Source organism: Ruditapes philippinarum, unplaced genomic scaffold, assembly GCF_026571515.1.
Source record: "Ruditapes philippinarum isolate M1 unplaced genomic scaffold, ASM2657151v2 ctg7821_1_1_1_1, whole genome shotgun sequence".
Classification (NCBI taxonomy): Eukaryota; Metazoa; Mollusca; class Bivalvia; order Venerida; family Veneridae; genus Ruditapes; species Ruditapes philippinarum.
Window position 1 is genome coordinate 23103 of NW_026865044.1, and position 19656 is coordinate 42758.

The window sequence follows — 19656 nt, forward strand, 5'->3', positions numbered from 1 at the left end:
ATAAAAGCCCGATATGTTTATTCAACGTAAAAATCGGGTTTCAAAAGGATTGAAAAACTGTACTAACATATCTAATTTCAAACTTGGAAAAAGTTTCTTTTTTGTTTCAGTATATTAAATTTTAGCATTCTGTTTTTCAATCAGTATTTTAACTCATTAAGAATATAAAAATGTTCTGTGGTTAGGTCGTTGACTTCAAACCACTTGCCCCTCACCGCTGTGGGTTCGAATCGGGGACTTTGGATTCTTTCATGTGAGGAAGCTATCCAGCTAGCTTACAGAACGTTGGTGGTTCTACTCAGGTGCCTGTTCGTGCCTGAAATAATGCACGGAAGGGCACCTGAGGTCTTCCTCCACCAGTAAAGCTGGAACGTCGCGATATGACCTATACTGTGTCGATGTGACGTAACCCCCCCCCCCCCCAAAAAAAAAAAAAAAATAAATAAATAAAAATGTCCTGATTTTTATGCTCCTGAAAGGTGAGCATATTGTTGTTGCTCTGTCCATTTGTCTGTCCGTCCGTCCTCTTTTCTTGTCCGGGACATAACTTTGTAACAACAAGAGGTATCAACATGAAACTTTGTAGGTAGATAGATCTCATTGGGTAGAAGTGCAGAGTAAAAGAACCATAACTCTGCCTTGCCTAATTTTGGAGTTATGGCCCTTTGTTTATTTTGACACTTTGAACTTTGTCTGGGACTATAAGAAATATCAGCCTGAAACTTTGTAAGTAGATAGATCTCATTGGGTAGATGTGCAATGCACAATTACTGTAACTCTGCCTTGCCTAGTCCTTTGTTCATTTTTATGCCCCAGTGCATATAGTAATTGAACCGTTCGTCCCTCTGTCTGTCCATACGAGGTTAACCTAGAACGGCAAGTTGGATTTTTCTTAAGTTCTACCTGTACCAATAGCTTCTTAGTTTACACACTTACTAATCAATACAAAGTACATGATCTGGTCAAGTTACATAACTATGGCTTCCATATTTACCAAGTTATTGCCCTTTTCAGCACTTAGAATTTAGAAAATGAATAATGGTTAACCTAAAACGGCAAGTTGGAAATATCTATACATGTATATACTAATGGCTTCATAATTTCCACACTTACTTATCAATACAAAGTACATGATATTGCCAAAGTATATAACTGTGTCAATTTCCCAGTTATTTCCCTTTTTTCACTTTGAAAATAGGGCCTTGTCTGGTTAACCTTTTCCGACAAGTTGGATTTATCGTAAATTTCTCTTAATTGCTTAATTTATTTAATGATATCTTGCATATTTGGTTGGTAGAAACTTTTAATGGTCCTCTAATTTTTTGTTGAGTAAGTGGTCTCAAGGGTCAAGGTCACTGGTTTAGAAAATTAATTCAAATATTTTTGCTCATACAGCCTTTATTATTTGGTTGATGTCTTTCATGTTTATTACAAACATGCCAAGGGAGGTCCTCCTTTGGGTATAGTAAGGGGTCATTTGGGTCAAGGTCAATGTCACCAATGTCAAGGTCAGCAATGTTAAAAATAGATTTTTACATTTTTACATGTGTATTAACCATATTCTATTGACAGATGCCATTTATAATTGATAGGAACATAAAACTTGATGGAGTTAGTGGTCAGTTGGGTAAAGGTCACCAGTGCTAAAAATAGATTTTTACACTTTTGCTCATACAGCCTTTATTTATTGACAGATATATTTCATATATGGTAGGAAGATAACTTGCATGGTATTCATCCTTTTGATTGAGTTAGGGATCAGTGTGTCAAGGTCACTAGTGCTAAAAATATATTTTTACACTTTTGCACATACAGCCTTTATTAATTGACAAATATATTTCATATTTGGTAGGAAGATAACTTGCATGTTATTCTTACTATGGAGTTAGGGGTCAGTTGGGTCAAGGTCACAAGTGCTAAAAATAGATTTTTACACTTTTGCCCATACAGCCTTTATTTATTGACAGATTTATTTCATATTTGGTGGGAAGATAACTTGCATGGTATTATTCCTTTGGAAGGAGTTAGGGGTCAATTTGATCAAGGTCATCAAATTGTATTTTAACATTTTTGCCCATACAGCCTTTATTTATTGACAGGTGTATTTCATATTTTGTAGGAAGATAACTTGCATGATACTCTATAGGTGTCAGTGGGTCAAGGTCAATGGTGCCAAGTATAGATTTCTTACATTTATATATATTTGATAAAGTTGAATATTTATCACTTCACAAGTCATAGCAATGACTTGGCAACTTATATATTTCACAATTACAAAATGCCATGACTCTTTCAAGCTATATAACTTGTGTTTACAATTTTTTGGCAATGTTTCTGTCCATAACTGAGTGAATGGGTAATCATTTTTTGAAATATTGCTACTGACAAGAATCTGAGCTGGGGGCATTTGTGTTTAACAAACACGTTCTTGTTATACTTTGAGCTTTGTCTGGGACATAACTTTAAATCTATAAGAGATATCAGCATGAAACTTTGTGGGTAGATAAATGTCATTGACTAAATGTGCAGTGCAAAAACACAATAACTCTGCCTTGCCTAATTTTGGAGTAATTGCCCTTTGTTCATTTTTAGCTCGACTTTTTTTTTTTTGAAAAAAAAATTAGAGGTATTGTTATAGTCTGGTCGGCGTAACGTCCACATACTTGTACCTGGATCATAACTTTTTTATTTCTTGGTGTATTGTCTTCATACTTGGCCACAACAACCCTTGGGACAAGACCTTTCAGTAGACCACACTAACCTTGACCTTCATCCATAAATGACCTTGACCTTCAAGGTTAAAAGTCAAATTTTTGCTTGTTCATGCTGTTATTGGCTGTAACTTTGTTATTTTTGAATGGATTGTCTTCAAACTTGAACATAATAATCTTCAAGGATATCCCTTAAAAAAAACAGCCAGACCTTGACCTTCACTCATAAATGACCTTGACTTTGAAGGTCAAATTATTGAAATTTTCATTTTTTTTTTGCTATTATTGGCTGTAACTTTGTTATATTTGAATGGATTGTCTTCAAACTTGAACATAATTATCTTCAGGGATATCCCTTAAAAATAACTAGACAGACCTTGACCTTCACTCATAAATGACCTTGACTTTGAAGGTCAAATTATTGAAATATTCATTTTTTTGGCTATTATTGGCTGTAACTTTGTTATTTTTGAATGGATTGTCTTGAAACTTGAACACAATAATCTTCAGAGATAACTGTTAAAAATATACCGAAAGCCCTTGACCTTCACTCATTAATGACATTGTCTTTGAAGGTCAAATTATTGAAATTTTCATTGTTTTGGCGGTAACTGACTGTTAAGGACCAGACCTTGTTGTTTATCAAACCCAAATTTGCTTGGGCTCTTTGCGTGTTATTATTTTTAGAATTGCAGGTTTCCTTTTTTAGAATTGCGTGTTTCTATTTTTAGAATTACATGTTACTATTTATAGAATTAGGTGTTTCTATATTTAGAAATTGCGTGTTCCTATTTTTAGAATTGTGCGTTACTATTTTTAGAATTGCGTGTCACTATTTTTAGAATTGCGTGTTACTATTTTTTGAATTGCATGTTTCTATTTTTAGAATTGCTTATTTCTATTTTTAGAATTGCATGTTACTATTTATAGAATTAGGTGTTTCTATTTTTAGAAATTGCGTGTTTCTATTTTTAAAATTGTGTGTTACTATTTATAGAATTGTGTGTCACTATTTGTACCGCCTCCGTGGTCGAGGGGTTAGAGTCGATGACTTCTAATTCAGGTACCTCTCTGGCGTGGGTTCGATCCCCGAGAGATGCTTTGGTAGTTTAGCGCGGAGGAAGGTAGTCTAGTACTTGTGTAACTCTCCAGGAACGATGGTTAGGAAACTACCCGCCTATATGACTCAAATACTGTTGGAAAAAGGCGTAAAATTAAACAAACAAACAAACAAACATTGTGTGTCACTATTTATAGAATTGCGTGTTTCTAATGATAGAATTGCTTGATTCTATTTATAGAATTGCGTGTTTCTATTTATAAAAATTGCTGTTTCTATTTTTAGAATTGCAAGTTTCTATTCTTAGAATTGCCTGTTTCTATTTTTAGAAATTGCGTGTTACTATTTATAGAAAGAAATTGCGTGTTTCTATTTTTAGAATTGCGTGTTTCTATTTTTAGAATTGTGTGTTACTATTTTTAGAATTGCCTGTTACTATTTTTAGAATTGCCTGTTTCTATTTTTAGAATTGCCTGTACTATTTTTAGAATTGCGTGTTTCTATTTTTAGAATTGCGTGTTTCTTTTTTTAGAATTGCATGTTTCTATTTATAGAAATTGCGTGTTTCTAATTTTAGAATTGCGTGTTACTATTTTTAGAATTGCGTGTTCCTATTTTTAGAAATTGCGTGTTACTATTTATAGAAATTTTGTGTTTCTATTTTTAGAATTGAGTGTTTCTATTTTTAGAATTGCATGTTACTATTTATAGAATTGCCTGTTACTATTTTTAGAAATGCGTGTTACTATTAAATTTTATAGAATTCCGTGTTTCTATTTTTAGAATTGCGTGTTTCTATTTTAAGAATTGCGTGTTACTATGTAATGAAATTGCATGCTACTATTTATAGAAATTGCGTGTTACTTTTTTATGCCACCGCAGCATCTGCGATGCGGTGGCATATAGCGATTCACCTGTGTGTGTGTGTGTGTGTGTGTGTGTTTGTTCGTGTGTGTGTGTGTGTGTTATATAGATTATATAGTGAACTTAAAAAATCTTCTTGTGAAAAACCACTTGTCCAATTTCAACCAAACTTGGCAGGATTGTTCCTTGGGTGAAGGGCTTCCAAAGTTGTTCAAAGAATTTCATTCCATGCAGAAATCTGGTTGCCATGGCAACCAAAAGGAATTATAAGAATAAATTAAAAAAAACTTCTTGTAAAGACCCAAAAGGCCTAGAGCTTAGATATTTTGCATAAGGCATTGTCTGGTAGACCTCTAACAAGATTGTTCAAATTATAGCCCTGGGGTCAAAATTGGCCCCGTCCCGGGGGTCATTGATTTTCACTATGTACATATAGTAAAAACTTAAAATACCTTCTTGTAAAAACCAAAAAGGCCTAGAGCTTAGATATTTTGCATAAGGCATCATCTGGTAGACCCTTACCAAGACTGTTCAAATTATAGCCCTTGGGTCAAAATCGGCCTGCCCCGGGGTCATTGATTTTCGCTATATGTACATATAGTAAAAACTAAAAACACCTTCTTGTAAAGACCCAAAAGGCCTAGAGCTTAGATATTTTGCATAAGGCATTGTCTGGTAGACTTCTACCCAGATTGTTCAAATTATAGCCCTGGGGTCAAAATCAACCCCGTCCCAGGGGTCATTGGTTTTCCTTATATGTATATAGTAAAAACTTAAAAAAAATTCTTCTAGCAATTGACAAATGCTAGAGGTTAGATATTTTGCATGAAACATTGTGTTTTAAACCTCTAGCAAGATTGTTCAAATTATAGCCCTGGGGTCAAAATTGCCCCCTCCCTGGGGGTCATTGATTTCAATATATACATATAGTAAAAAATAAAAAAATCTTATTGTCTGAAGGTACAAGGCTTAGAGCTTTAATATTTGTTAAATGATATCATCTAAAGGTACTCTACCAAAGATGTTCAAATTTTGCCTCTTGTGTCAAAATTAGCCCTGCCCCTGGGAGCCATAGGTTTATCTTATATGTATATAGTTAAAACTTAAAAAATCATCTTCTCTAAATTGACAAAGGATAGAGTTAAGATATTTTGCATGAAACATTATGTAGTGAACCTCTAGCAAGATTGTTCAAATTATAGCCCTGGGGTCAAAATTGGTTCCGCCCCGGGGGTCATTGATTTTCATTATGTACATATAGTGAAAGAAAAATTTTTGTCTGAAGGTACAAGGCATAGAGCTTTGATGTTTGATATATAATATCATCTATAGGTCCTCTACCAAAGTTGTTCAAATGTCAAAAATTGGCTCTGCCCGGGGGCAGTGATTCTCATTATGTACACGTAGTAAAAACAGAAAATAAAACAAATGTTTTCTGAATGGGAGAAAGCTATAGCTTAGATATTTGACTTGAAATGTTGTTTGGTGGACCTGTATCAAGATTGTTATTAAACCCTTGGGTCAAAATTATGCCTTGCCCAAGGGGACAGTGACCTACTTTCTTGTCCTTTGATGTACAGCAATGACATTTTGACCATGACTGTGCACAGTTTTAGTTGTAAAATTGAACTTTGACCTAGATTTTGATGATGTGACCTACTTTCTTGTCCTTTGATGTACAGCTATGAAATTTGAACCATGCGGTGGCATAGCATTTTTCTCAAATGCAATCTTGTTTAGAATTGTGTGTTACTATTTTTAGAATTGCGTGGTTCTATTTATAGAATTGCATGTTTCTATTTTTAGAATTGCGTGTTTCTATTTAAAGAATTGCGTGTTTCTATTTAAAGAATTGCGTGTTACTATTTTTAGAATTGCGTGTTTCTATCTATAGAATTGCGTGTTTCTATCTTTAGAATTGCGTGTTTCTATCTATAGAATTGCGTGTTTCTAATTTTAGAATTGCGTGTTACAATTTTCAGAATTGCGTGTTACTATTTATAGAATTGCGTGTTACTATTTTTAGAATTGTGTGTTACTATTTTTAGAATTGCGTGTTTCTATTCATAGAATTGCATGTTAGTAGAATTGTGTTTCTATTTACAGAATAGCGTGTTACTATTTATAGAATTGCGTGTTACTATTCATAGAATTGCGTGTTAGTATTTATAGAATTGCGTTTGTATTTACAGAATTGCATGTTACTATTTATAGAATTGCTTGTTACTATTTATAGATTTGCTTGTTACTATTTATAGAATTGAGTGTTTCTATTTATAGAATTGTGTGTTTCTATTTATAGAATTGCATGTTTCTATTCATACATATATATATATATAATAGATAAACAAAACTAATGTGACAAGACAGACCAACTAAATTTGTAAAAAGGAAACATTAAGATATGTTCAAACCTTTCTATGTTTGCGTTTAGAAAAAGTAAAAAGTCGAGCGTTGTCCCCGCCTGGCGGTGGTTCTTGTTATATATAGATATCAACATGAATCTTTGTAGGTAGATAGATCATTGGGTAGATGTGCAATGCACATGAACCATAACTCTGCCTTGCCTAGTTTTGGAGGTGTTGCCCATTGTTCATTTTTACACTTTGAACATTGTCCAGGACATAGTTCTGACAGTATAATAGATATGAACAAGACATTTTGTAGGTAGATAGATATCATTGAGTAGATGAGCAGTGCAAAGAACAGTAACTTTATCTTGCCTTAGTTAGGAATTATTGCAAATTGAACTTTGTCTGGACATAACTCTGAAACTACAAGAGGTACTTTTCTGTGTCCAAAACCCATTCGGGGAGCATGATGCACCTGGTTCAACCGGTTCTAATGTTCCATCTGCTGTTACTACTACAAAATATTTACTTATTAGTCCCCTACCGGTTTACTGGAGAAGACTTTAGGTTAACCCTCCGTCTGTCTGTCCGACAGTCAGTCCATACAAACCCAGAGGCACTTGTGTGACTTAGAGAACAATGGGTAACAGTAAATTCTCTTTGATCCTATTCATTCCAATTTTACTTGTGTGTCTTTTTTTAAGCCTTATTGACTAAAAATGGCCAAAAAGATCAAAGGAAAAGTCACACAAGTACAATTTTGCGAGTACGTACGTCTGTCTGTCCGTCCACAAAACTGGATCCCGCGATAACGCAAAAAGTACTGAAAATACTTTTATGAAACTTGATAAATGGAAAGATTGCTGTATGGAGATTATGCACGTCTTAATATGCCCCCACAAAATGGAAGCATATAGTGTTGCACTTGTCTGTTCGTCCGTCTGTCTGTCCCGAAATCTTGTGAACGCAACTCCTCTTAAACCGGATGGCAGATTTTGCTTCCAAGGATGAACAACCTTAATGTGTAGATGGTAGTAAAGGAAGGAATTTCCGTTGCGACCAAATTTAACAGAATTATGGCCGTGTTGATTTTTTCACTGTATACTATGTAGAAATTTTGTGAACACAACTTCTCTTAAACCGGATTGCAGATTTTGGTTAAACTTCCAGGGATGAACAAGCTTAATGTGTAGATGGTAGTAAAGGAAGGAATTTTTGCTGCGACCAAATTTAACAGAATTATGGCCCTTTGTTGATTTTTTCACTATATACCATATAGAAATTTTTGTGAACGCAACTCCTCTTAAACCGGATGGCAGATTTTGCTTAAACTTCTAAGGATGAAAACCCCTAATGTGTAGATTGTAGTAAATGAGGGAATTTTTGCTGCGACCAAATTTAACAGAATTATGGCCCTTTGTTGATTTTTTTCGCTATATACCATATAGAAATTTTGTGAACGCAACTCCTCTTAAACCGGATGACAGATTTTAATTAAACTTCCAGGGATGAACAACCCTAATGTGTAGATTGTAGAAAAGGAGGGAATTTTTGCTGCGACCAAATTTAACAGAATTATGGCCCTTTGTTGATTTTTTCACTATATACCATATAGAAATTTTGTGAACGCAACTCCTCTTAAACCGGATGGCAGATTTTGCTTAAACTTCCAGGGATGAAAAACCCTAATGTGTAGATTGAAGTACATGAGGGAATTTTTGCTGCGACCAAATTTAACAGAATTATGGCCCTTTGTTGATTTTTTCACTATATACCATATATATGTTGTCAGTGGGGGCATCTGTGTCCTTTGGACACAGTTCTAGTTCATCTTAGTATTTACGTTAAAGTTTTTTTAATACCTCAAATATTTTCAAAGTCCATTGACATATGGCTTGCACACTTGTTCACCATCATAACCTCGACCTGTAGACAGTAAGAGGTAACTGTATCAAGCATAATGACAGAATTATGCCCCTTTTTTGACTTAAATTTACGTTAAAGTTTTTGTAATACCTCAAATATTTTCAAAGACCATTGACATATGGCTTTGAAACTTAGCACACTTGTTCACCATCATGTCCACAACCTGTAGACAGGAAGAGGTAACTGTATCAAGCATTTCGACACTTATGCCCCTTTTTCGACTTAGTATTAACGTTTAAGTTTTTGTAATACCTCAAATATTCTCAAAGTCCATTGACATATGGCTTTGAAACTTAGCACACTTGTTCACCATTATAACCTCAACCTGTACAAGAGGAGGTAGCTGTATCAAGCATTTCGACAGAATTATGCCCCTTTTTCAACTTAAATTACGTTTAAGCTTTTGTAATACCTCAAATATTTTCAAAGTCCATTGACATATGGCTTTGAAACTTTGCATACTTGTTCACCATTATAACCCCAACCTGAAGACAGGAGGTGGTAACTGTATCAAGCATTTTGACAGAATTATGCCCCTTTTTCAACTTGGAATTTACATTTAGGTTTGCATACCTCAGATATTTTCATATTCTATTGAAACAAGTTGAAATATTATACTCTTTTTTGAGAGCATAAAAGGACTCTTTCCAAGGCCTATAACTGTAACATGGATTTAAAGAAATTTGTTGTCCTTTGTCATTTACTCAGCAAAATTTTACATTATCAAGGCTCTTTTACTATCAAGCACTAAGAATAGTGTAGCGTTGCTGTCCTACCTCTAGCGGACAATTGTTTCTATCAAAGGAAATGGCGACTGTTGTGGTTCACTAGTACATCCTTTATATAACTGTAACTGTACTTCACTTTATATAAAAATTAGAAACAAACTTTACCTACATATTAATAGGGTGTGGTGAGCAATATCCAATTCCTGCGTCTAAACTTTTATTTGAAACTTCCTGCATCATTTGGGAAATACAATGTACCTTAAATCTAATCAAATGAAACTTGTCACCTGTATTTCTTCATTCACTGTTTGATGACTTTATAAAATCTGATAACATTTTGTTGTCATTACTCATAGGGATCTGTTAAATTCACTAATTGAATACATGCACTACTTCTGCATGACTGTGTTTACTGGATATATATGAACCATAATTCATTCTAATTGTAACAAATAACAAGACTATGTTTCACAAATAATATCACTTTTGTTTATTTATACAACAATAGAGCAATTAATTAACAATTTATTTCTATTATATACCATACAGAAACTTACAACACATACAAAATCTCAATACACATCAGTAACTTGTTCACAAAATCTTCTGAACTGACGCTGGGCTAATTCTAATTAGGAGCTTTTTTGTTTAGTTTGGTTTTATGGTTTGGTTTGGTTTGAAGGCGCACCAACACAGTTAAGGTCATAGGGCACCGAAACAGAAAAGATGATTTTGTATAACCTCAGGTGTTACAAACTTCATGCAACACCAGGGATCTGAAGCACCTTATCTGCTGAAGCTAAGAGATGCATAGACTCCAATAATTCGAACAAATTAAGTCACCTGTTAAGATCCAGCAGGGTTAAACGGTGGCTGCAATTCTGATGCCTCAACCCATAAAGGCAACACCTTAACCATTAGGGGCAATGAGGAGCTACATTTAGAAGTTTGGGTCGTCAGTTATTTTTGCAAAATTTGTTTCCATAAATCCATGAAGTTATATATACATACCAAATTTTTAAATTTTGTCAACAAACTATAAAACTATGTTCAAAAATTTTCACAACAATGGACAAAAAATTTAAGTCATAAAATCTTTGTTAAAATAAGCATTCAAACAATTAACAACTTTAATTAAAACATCTAAGAATATATCCCGGATGTAATGTAGAGATTATAAACTGTAAAATAAAAACTATTGTCACTCATGTATAAAGGCAATAAGGCTGAATGGTAAAAAGTTATATACAAGTGACATTAAGAGTTTTTAGACTGAACAAGTCAGGAAAAATGGACTAGATGTTTTATTTGATTTAGTCAAGACTAAAAATAGACAATAAATCCTTCTCTCTTTTGTTTCTAACATTTCTGATATTAAATTGATCCAACTTGAAAACTTTACTGGTTTATAGTAGGGGGATGTTATAGAACTGTTCACTAATTTGGGGAGAAAACATGTAAGGTCAGAAAGCTTAGTCAGTATATCCACTGAATGGTATTTAGAGGGTCACAGGTTCAAGTCCCAGTGAGGCTACACATTTTGCTTACCCTTTGACATTTAGTGCCCAACAGCTTCTTTGTTGCTGATAAGTGTTTTTCTGACCCCATAAAAATTGGAGGATGGATTTCAATATGGAGGAGCAGCAGGCTTTCAGATTGAATAATAAACATATTGTCACATGAACAAGTTATTCAAATTATGGCAGCTTAAGGGACTTGCTACAAATATTAATAACACAGATAATGATTTATAACATATACTCTTTACAATAGCTTTACTGAGTTTGTAATTGGTAAGAAAAATGGTGATCCAAATTTGTATATAAGTATGAAAAGTGAATTGTGAATATTAAAATATTTATTCTTGTAGAAAGTTTCCATTAAAGGTGAGTGTTGAATACACAAGTTAGAAAAAAAACCTACCAGATTTGGTTAGGAAGAAAAAAAATATAACTAAACATTGAGAACGAACATGTAGTTAAAATTACATATATATGTAGTTAAAATTAAAATTGAAAAAAAAAACAACATTTCGTGCTCCTTTTCTCGTTTTAAATATTGCAATATTCTAAACTTGTTTAGATTGAAGACTGACCATCAAGCCAACAACTTATTGTTTGCGAAGATTCTGATAAAATTATAAATAATTGACTACATTTGAAAGCATACACTAACTGCAACATTTTTTTCAAATGTTACCACAGTTCTATCACACAATTTGTAGATTAAGGTAATGCAGCCATCAAGAAAAGCTTATATAGTTTAATAGAAGTATGGGCTTTTTTGGATCCAACAGGAATCTGTAACTATTCGTCAATAGATAACATGTAGTTGACTTGTGAACAAAATGATCTGTCACAAATGCTGGGATGCTATTGATGTACAACTAGAGGTTGTAAGTGTACACCTAAATAATGTTTTATGTAGCTGTCAAATGAATCTATTGTAAAATAACTATAGAGTTATTAGTTGGCTAAACAAATCCAATTAGAATGCTTGTGGCAGTAAATACAGGTCTTTGCAACCAGTATTGCAGGGAAGCCTGTACTCAAGACTAAACTGTTGAGTGCTCAGTTATAATATTGAAATCCTTGTAACCATTAATGGATTATTTCAACTTTGAAGCTGAACCAATTCTTTATTTTTGTTCAGTTTTAAGTCACACTGACATATTCCAGCTTTACTAATGAAGGACAACCTCAGGTGCTCCTCTGTGCATTATTTAAGGCACAAAAGGACATCAAATAGAACCACCGACATTCCGTAAGCTAACTGGATAGCATGAAACAGTCAACTGGGTTAGAGTATTCCTTTACTTATTTTTTAGCTTTTGTCAATTTAACATCAATGTCTGTGTCACCCATTAGTTTATCATATTTATGCTGTTTTGCTGCCTTGCTGCCATCACATTTCAATTGACAAAAACTTTCTTAATAAACTTACATAACAAAACTCTCTTCATTATCGTTAACTTTACACAACATACATCCTATCTTTAAACCATATTCTAACAGATATATTTCACATCAAACTTACAATAATACGCAGACCTAGAGGTGGGACTCTTGTAACTTTCCTTATACAATATCACATTCATTGATCATGGCTTTTTGTCAATTTTGTTTCATTGGATTCAATAAATATATAACTATTATGCATTTTACTTATTCTAACCCCAAGCTCCAATTAATTCCCTGAACTAACATGATTATAACTGGTTGCCAGGCAACTAAATATCTAATCCAATCAAGGAAATTTCCATACATCATATGTGGTCTATCCCATCTGAAAATGTGTTAAGGAGCACAATTTATGATAAACCTGATTTTTACCAATATTTTATATTTATCTCTATGGTAACAATAGGTTCATATTACAGGGGTCATCTTGACACTATTCATTCCCTATATATCATCATTTATAACATAATCATTATCAGACTACACTTTTATTTTTGTAACATAAGTACTAGGTTGCATCAATATACTTCTGTGAAATTCTCTAAACAGGAAGTATTTTTATATATGTACTGGTCGGAGACCATCAACTGGACACTTTTGGAACATTTTTCCGTCCAGATTTCATAATTTTTAACCTAGAGACCAAAAAATTTGACACAGTTCAGCTAGGTTCTTCTCCTTACTAACAAACTAGTTTGTTTATTTCTGATTGTATTGACACTTATATATGAGCAGCACAAGGAGGGTATCAAAATTACCTATATTGTCCACACTACAGTACCATGTGTCCGGACAGATATGTACATGACGTGATTTAATTCAGATAAAAGCTTGGGTGTTTTGATTTTTGATTTTTAACATGATATCCAATATGTCAGCAACAAATGCTGAAGTTTTGGATATTCTATTATTCCGGACCAGGACTCTGCAAATGATTATAGCTGGTATATAAGGTCAGGCATTGCTTTCTTGACCCCCAATTTCAACGTCAACATTCTTGAAATAGACATTAAAATATTACTATTTACGGAGGTTGAAATAAATTTATTAACTTAATTTTAAAATAAACATGCACTTATTGTTGATAAAAAAGTGACTGACAACCACTGAACAAAGAAAATACTTAATTAAGCATTTTCGGGGCCGTCCGGGTTTGGTGGTTGTCCGGTTTTGGTGGTCCCCAACCAGTAATATCACAGTAAATGTACACTCAAGAAATTCTCCGGAATTTTATTGACATCCAGCCCAGTATTTTCACTTTTTATAAAGAAATTTCAAGTTCAACCTTTTTTTCTGCAAGTCATTTATCACTTTTCATAATCACTCTTATTTGATTCCTTAATTCTGTGTTTCAAAGAACCTATTTTATCTAGAATCATACATGATGTGGAAATGGGTCAATAATATCATTTTTATGTAATCATTGCAGTTGTAAGGTTTTTTTCTTTGAATTGCCTAAATTGTTAGAATTATGTTTTGACGATATCTAATAATCTAATGAATCTAATAATGGGCAATCAAACAACAAATAAAATTTGACCCAATACTTCTCTACGTTTGATAGAAGGGTTTATCAAAGGATACGGACTTGGGAACATTCGCTTCAGATCAACTTTCTCTTTGCAGTATGGACACGTCTGCTTCTTTCCCACAATGCACCAGCCTCGTATACAAAACTCGTGAAATCTAAAAACGTCTAGTTAAGGAAAACATAATTAATTATCACATAACAAACTAATTATTTAGGGAAACAGTTAGAAAGATTTCTCAACAAATGGCCAACATCACAATAAGCAATCTACATTCTCTAGACATTAAAGTGGCATTATGCTCATATTTTCATGGTCAAGTTGAGCTGAATTTACTTTATATTTCAAAAGATTGACTGTCAAAATGGTGATTGACCAATAGTTGATATTGGAAAATGTTTAGGGTAAAATTATAAATCTGCCTAAAATTTGAAAAGACTGCCCCACTCTTTTTATAAACTAAGCATTTTAGGTAAATTCTTATGGATATTTACAGAAATTTTGTGTGGATCTGTGAGTAATTCATTGTTTTTGCAAACTTAATTATGAAATTGAAAGGAATCATGGCAAAATGAAACCTTATTTTGACTTTCATTCATTCACTCACTATATGCCTTTGGATGGGCAAAATGTCACTTTAAAAAAAATATCACGTGTTGCAAACAATATACAACATATTGGCTCCACAAAAACAGAGGAAATAAATTCTTATATAACTTTGTTGCTTACTAGTAAGAAGTATAAGCTGAAATCTGTTTTGTAACATTTTGAAATTTTAACTGGTACCTAAACTGTATTGTGAAATTATAATTGGTAACAAAAGTATCATAATTAGTAATTTCTATTGGTATATTGTAATTGTATATATTATTTTGTATTAAAAGGATACACATGGTCACACTGTAATTTACAGGTTGTTTCTATTATTGCATCTTCATTATTTGTAACTAATATTTGATTTCCACATACTGCACAGATATTCGGATCTAACCTTTTCCCAGGCAAACCCGTTACTGTATAATACTGAAATATATTAAAAAACAAGATATCAATCAACTCTGTACTCATAAGTAAACATATAAATATAATAATATCATACTGCATTATTGCCAATCAAATAGCACTAAAATAGTAAATTTGAACATGTTATGATAAAACGCAAGTAACATGGAACTTATTTTGCTGTAAATAAGGTGTCATCTAACCAGCTGAGATCTATATGACCGTCTGACAGCACCTTGGTTATAGTTGTCTTTAAATAGCTTTATGTTTCCCCATATATCCTGCCAGCAACTTGTATAATATTATTTATCTAAATATCAACATTCTCAATTATTTCTAATCATTCAATTATCAAAAAATCCAGCATATATTAAAAGAAATTTCACGTAGTTTAGTTGAAATATATATATATGAAAGATCATACCCCTATATGAGCTGCCATGGTATCACTACAAACTTCTGCAAAATCCCTCGACACAACCCCAAAATAGAGGCCATAAAACATTATCAAAAGACCAAAATCCATAGAATACTGTGGTTTGATCAAGAATAACATGTTAACGCCCAGCATTGTTAACATTATGACCATGTATCCCAGAATTCCTGAGCCATAACTGATTTTGTAGATGAGCAGAAACCATTTATATACAAGCCTGGAAATAGAACAAATTTTTATTTTTATTTGTTGGATTTGTTAGTATACTAGTATTATACAAGATGTTAAAAATGTTTACCTGCATTCAATACCAGTACTATCCTGCTTGGCACTGGGCATTTATTATGTTTTTAAAGATTTCTCACTTCATCAGGAACTATTTTCACTTTTGATGACCCCCCCCCCCTCCCCCGAAAAAAACCCAAAAAACAAACATTTTCCTTGTAGTAATACATAACGTAAATAAGTGCCAATTCAACACATATTTTTATTTCTACATTATATGAAACCAACTATGAGACCAAATGACACCTAGGGGTACTTAATTTTCAGCTATGGTGACTATGACCTTCAAGCTGGCAACATAACCCTTTGTTATGCTATGTTATTAATCTGCGAGTGTCTCCAGGATTTTCTGAAATACTATCAAGAATGCAAATATTTGAATTAGATGCATTTTTTAAACACATAAACATACATAGACAGATATTGGATTACCAACAATAATTACTGTCTATCTTTAACATTGTATTCTTAAAACCCTTACTCTGGAATTCCTGACAGACTTGTGAATAAAAAAATGTTCGATATGTTAATACAACTGTAATACCTTGGTGTTCTTCCTTCTAAAGGTTTCCTTGTAGATTTGAACACAATATAGGCGGTAATGACTGAGAAAATAGCCCACACAACTATAAACCTTGTCCAACCAAACTTCAAACAAAATCCTACAGGAATTATCCACATTCCAATCAATGTGGCTCTCTGAAAAAAAAATGTAATAACAGCACACATAGCAGTGTTTTTCCTGTCTCTTTGTCAATGGGTCTGGTGCAATTTGAATTGTGAAAATTATCATTGTAATACCATTATTTGGAATACAGAGTAAAACCTAATGTATACTGTTAATATTTAGCTATTAAATAACTAAAAATGTGTTGGAATATACCTTAATTCATAATAACCACCTACACCTTAATTATTACATAAAGTCTCATAGTTCCATGTCTCTGTTTATATTCTTATGTTGTTTTGAAAATTGTGAATAACAAAAGGATATTGTTTTTAGGCTTTATGAATGGGGCCTTATTTTAGCCCAAAAACTGTAATTAACTGTTACTGTAAGACTGAAAAATGTAATCACAACAGTCAACACACTAGACTGATTCACAATGCTAACATGGGACCCACATCTCCAATGACCTATCAATTTCATGTGCTGAATACTTGACATACCATTAATGCAAAATGTACATGAAAATTATGTCTGACAATGATGTCTGACGTAAAAATAAAATGTAATTTTTAGCTTTTGTGATCCCTGAATGGTTTAAATGCTACAGCATAAATAGTCTCCATTGCATTACACTAAATCAAACTAAGAAACTTAACTCAAATTAATGGTTGCCTCTATGATTTTTCCTAAATATAGTTTTTTCCCCTAAAATTTTACCTGATAAGACCTGAAGTATCTCTGTTTCCACTGGACTAACAATATCTGTGCAACAACAAGAGTCGCTATTAGTATAAGGACCATCTCAGCATGCATAGCCTCATGGCCACGATGCTTCTCATGTAATCTTTGGTGCTCTATTCTGTAAATGAAGTATTAATTTAACAAATATCCTACAAGTATCAAATGCATGTAATCTTAATACCATAGTATAAATGATGTAAATTTACTAAGCCAAATATAAGCTTAAAATAAAAATAGCCTATAAGTGACAAATAAGTAAATTTCATGGTACATGTACATCTAAATAATTATAAAGCCTGAATCTATGAAGATATTGTGGTCACATAAAATACTGTGACCCTATTAAGACTTAAAACAACATTAAATGGCATGGATGGCATATATGTGCAAACCAGAACATTAGACAACCATTTCAACTTTAGATGATTGCTTATTTCAAACTTTTCTTCATTGCAATATAAGAGCTTTAGAAAAATAATAAAAGCCTTACTTCCATCTTTCTTTCTCTGACAACTTTGATAAATCTATGGTCTGAAACACAAAAAGTAGGAAAAAGTACTGAATCAATTTAATGTAATTAAATGAAAAGAAATAAGAAAAATATATCAAAAATTATATGCTGCTATTTGCATATATATATATAATAATGTACACATGCTGTCCCAACTTTATATATTGTTTTTTGAGGGAATTTTTAATTACATAGTGGGCTTTCCCTACAAATGTACATGTAGCTTGAACATATTGCAGTATCAACTGTGAAAACCGGACCCTGCCCAGACTTGACCAAACATTTTTTAGAAGATAACGGTTTTCATTGGTTTTATACAGAGTCATTCATTGATCATTACGATTTATTTCTACATGGACTTTATTTAAAATTTATATTTTTACAATTATAACAAGGACACTCATGAGCACAGCCGACAGGTATGAAAAGCATACACAGGTTAGCTTTAACCTGCTCTTTTGTTAATATTATATGTTGATTAGTCAGGCACAAAATGTTATAATTCTCAAATTTTTGCACGCGAACACTGATGAATTATCCAAAAATCAACGTCATCATAAATGATAAAAGGATGAATAAAACATGTGTTAAACATGTGGTCATGTACATCACGGACTTTGTCAATTTAAGTTGATGTGTGCATGTATCTCTTAACCTTATGTATGGTATTGAAAAATCTTTAAATTTCTATACTATCCATAAATACCACAAAATCCTAGACCTAAATCCTGAAGTTGGAATTAGGCAATTTAACTGGAGTATAGTTCAACTGTATTTGACTTACATGTGTGATATACAACTAATTTCAATTAACATTCATCAACCAGTTTTTTCACACTTTTGTAAAATTAAGCTGATACAACAGATTCTGTCTAAATTATCTTTATTAAATACTGTGCATGTAAGTTGCAACTTAATCCGAATTTATGCAGTATCCGAAAGTAGTTTATTTGAGACATTACCTTAAGCGATAATTTACGCTTCTACTCAGCGAAAAAACTGTTAAAATCCTATGCAACACCTTCAGCTTCTAAAAATATGCAAATATTACCTTGTTGCCAGCTAAATGGAGAGCAATATCGGCATGTTCAACGTGGTTGTTCATTTTCCAATTGATTTTTTTGACAACTACAACGATAATATCCGAAAATCCCGATCATGAAATTATTAACGAATTAGTAATCACAACGGAAACTGGTCATCATCGACAAGATTTCCAGCGATCTCAGCGCCCAAAGATCCATGGAAGTCTTTTACATATAAAACTTTTTCCAACTCATCAAATCATAATTACGTAAAAACAAGATTCAAAATTGTTTTATACTCATGATAAAAAAACATACTGTCATAAAATTCCTCCACGTCACTGTCAGTTTATATACATGTATTTGGGTAATGATTTGGTTCTTAAAATCATATGGCGCTTAATATATAGCTTGTATATGTATATTAATATAGCTTAATTGTATGTATACACATTATTTTACTGATTTGCGAAGACACACAACCTCTGGCCGTTAAAGTATGACTGCACACGATGGCAGGAATACATTGGAATAGGTATATGTGAAAGGTGCATTATAACATAAACCGCGGCGCAGGAGTGTAATAAAGCCATTTAATAAAAACGATATTACACTAGACGATATTACACTAGTGTAATAACAGTTTGACGTCACGTCATTTGCGCTATAAATATAGCGTTAAAGCGCGCTAATGTTAGCGTTACACTACAGGCGCGTCAAAGAAAAATGACTCTTGATAACAGTTTACCGTTCTTATTTTATATATGTGATAAATAGAATATTATATTCGTGTAGATTCAATACTAAATTTATTAAACTCGTTGAATAAAACAATATTATGCTCGCCAGAGGCTCGC

General features: G+C 32.8%; 1 protein-coding gene across 1 annotated transcript; it reads right to left on the reverse strand.

Annotated features, from left to right (window-relative positions):
- Positions 1-10106: 10106 nt before the first annotated feature.
- Positions 10107-18948, reverse strand: LOC132727660 (E3 ubiquitin ligase Rnf121-like). Its single transcript, XM_060713226.1, has 8 exons — positions 18826-18948; positions 17754-17794; positions 17240-17381; positions 16397-16551; positions 15556-15784; positions 15019-15152; positions 14185-14286; positions 10107-12925 (listed from the first exon to the last, which is right to left on the reverse strand). Exons 1-8 carry the CDS (start codon positions 18877-18879, stop codon positions 12805-12807), a joined length of 978 nt encoding a protein of 325 aa, XP_060569209.1. The 5' UTR covers positions 18880-18948; the 3' UTR covers positions 10107-12804.
- Between the last annotated feature and the right edge of the window lie 708 nt (positions 18949-19656).

What these genes read in the sequence shown, in the direction of transcription:
- LOC132727660 (XM_060713226.1), bottom strand. Translation starts at nt 18,879, where the DNA reads ATGAACAACCACGTTGAACATGCCGATATTGCTCTCCATTTAGCTGGC. An exon ending in TCAGAGAAAGAAAGATGGAA is followed by an intron (nt 17,382 to 17,753) that starts GTAAGGCTTTTA and finishes CTTCATTTACAG; the next exon opens with AATAGAGCACCAAAGATTAC. An exon ending in AAGCGAATGTTCCCAAGTCC is followed by an intron (nt 12,926 to 14,184) that starts GTATCCTTTGAT and finishes ACACATTTTCAG; the next exon opens with ATGGGATAGACCACATATGA.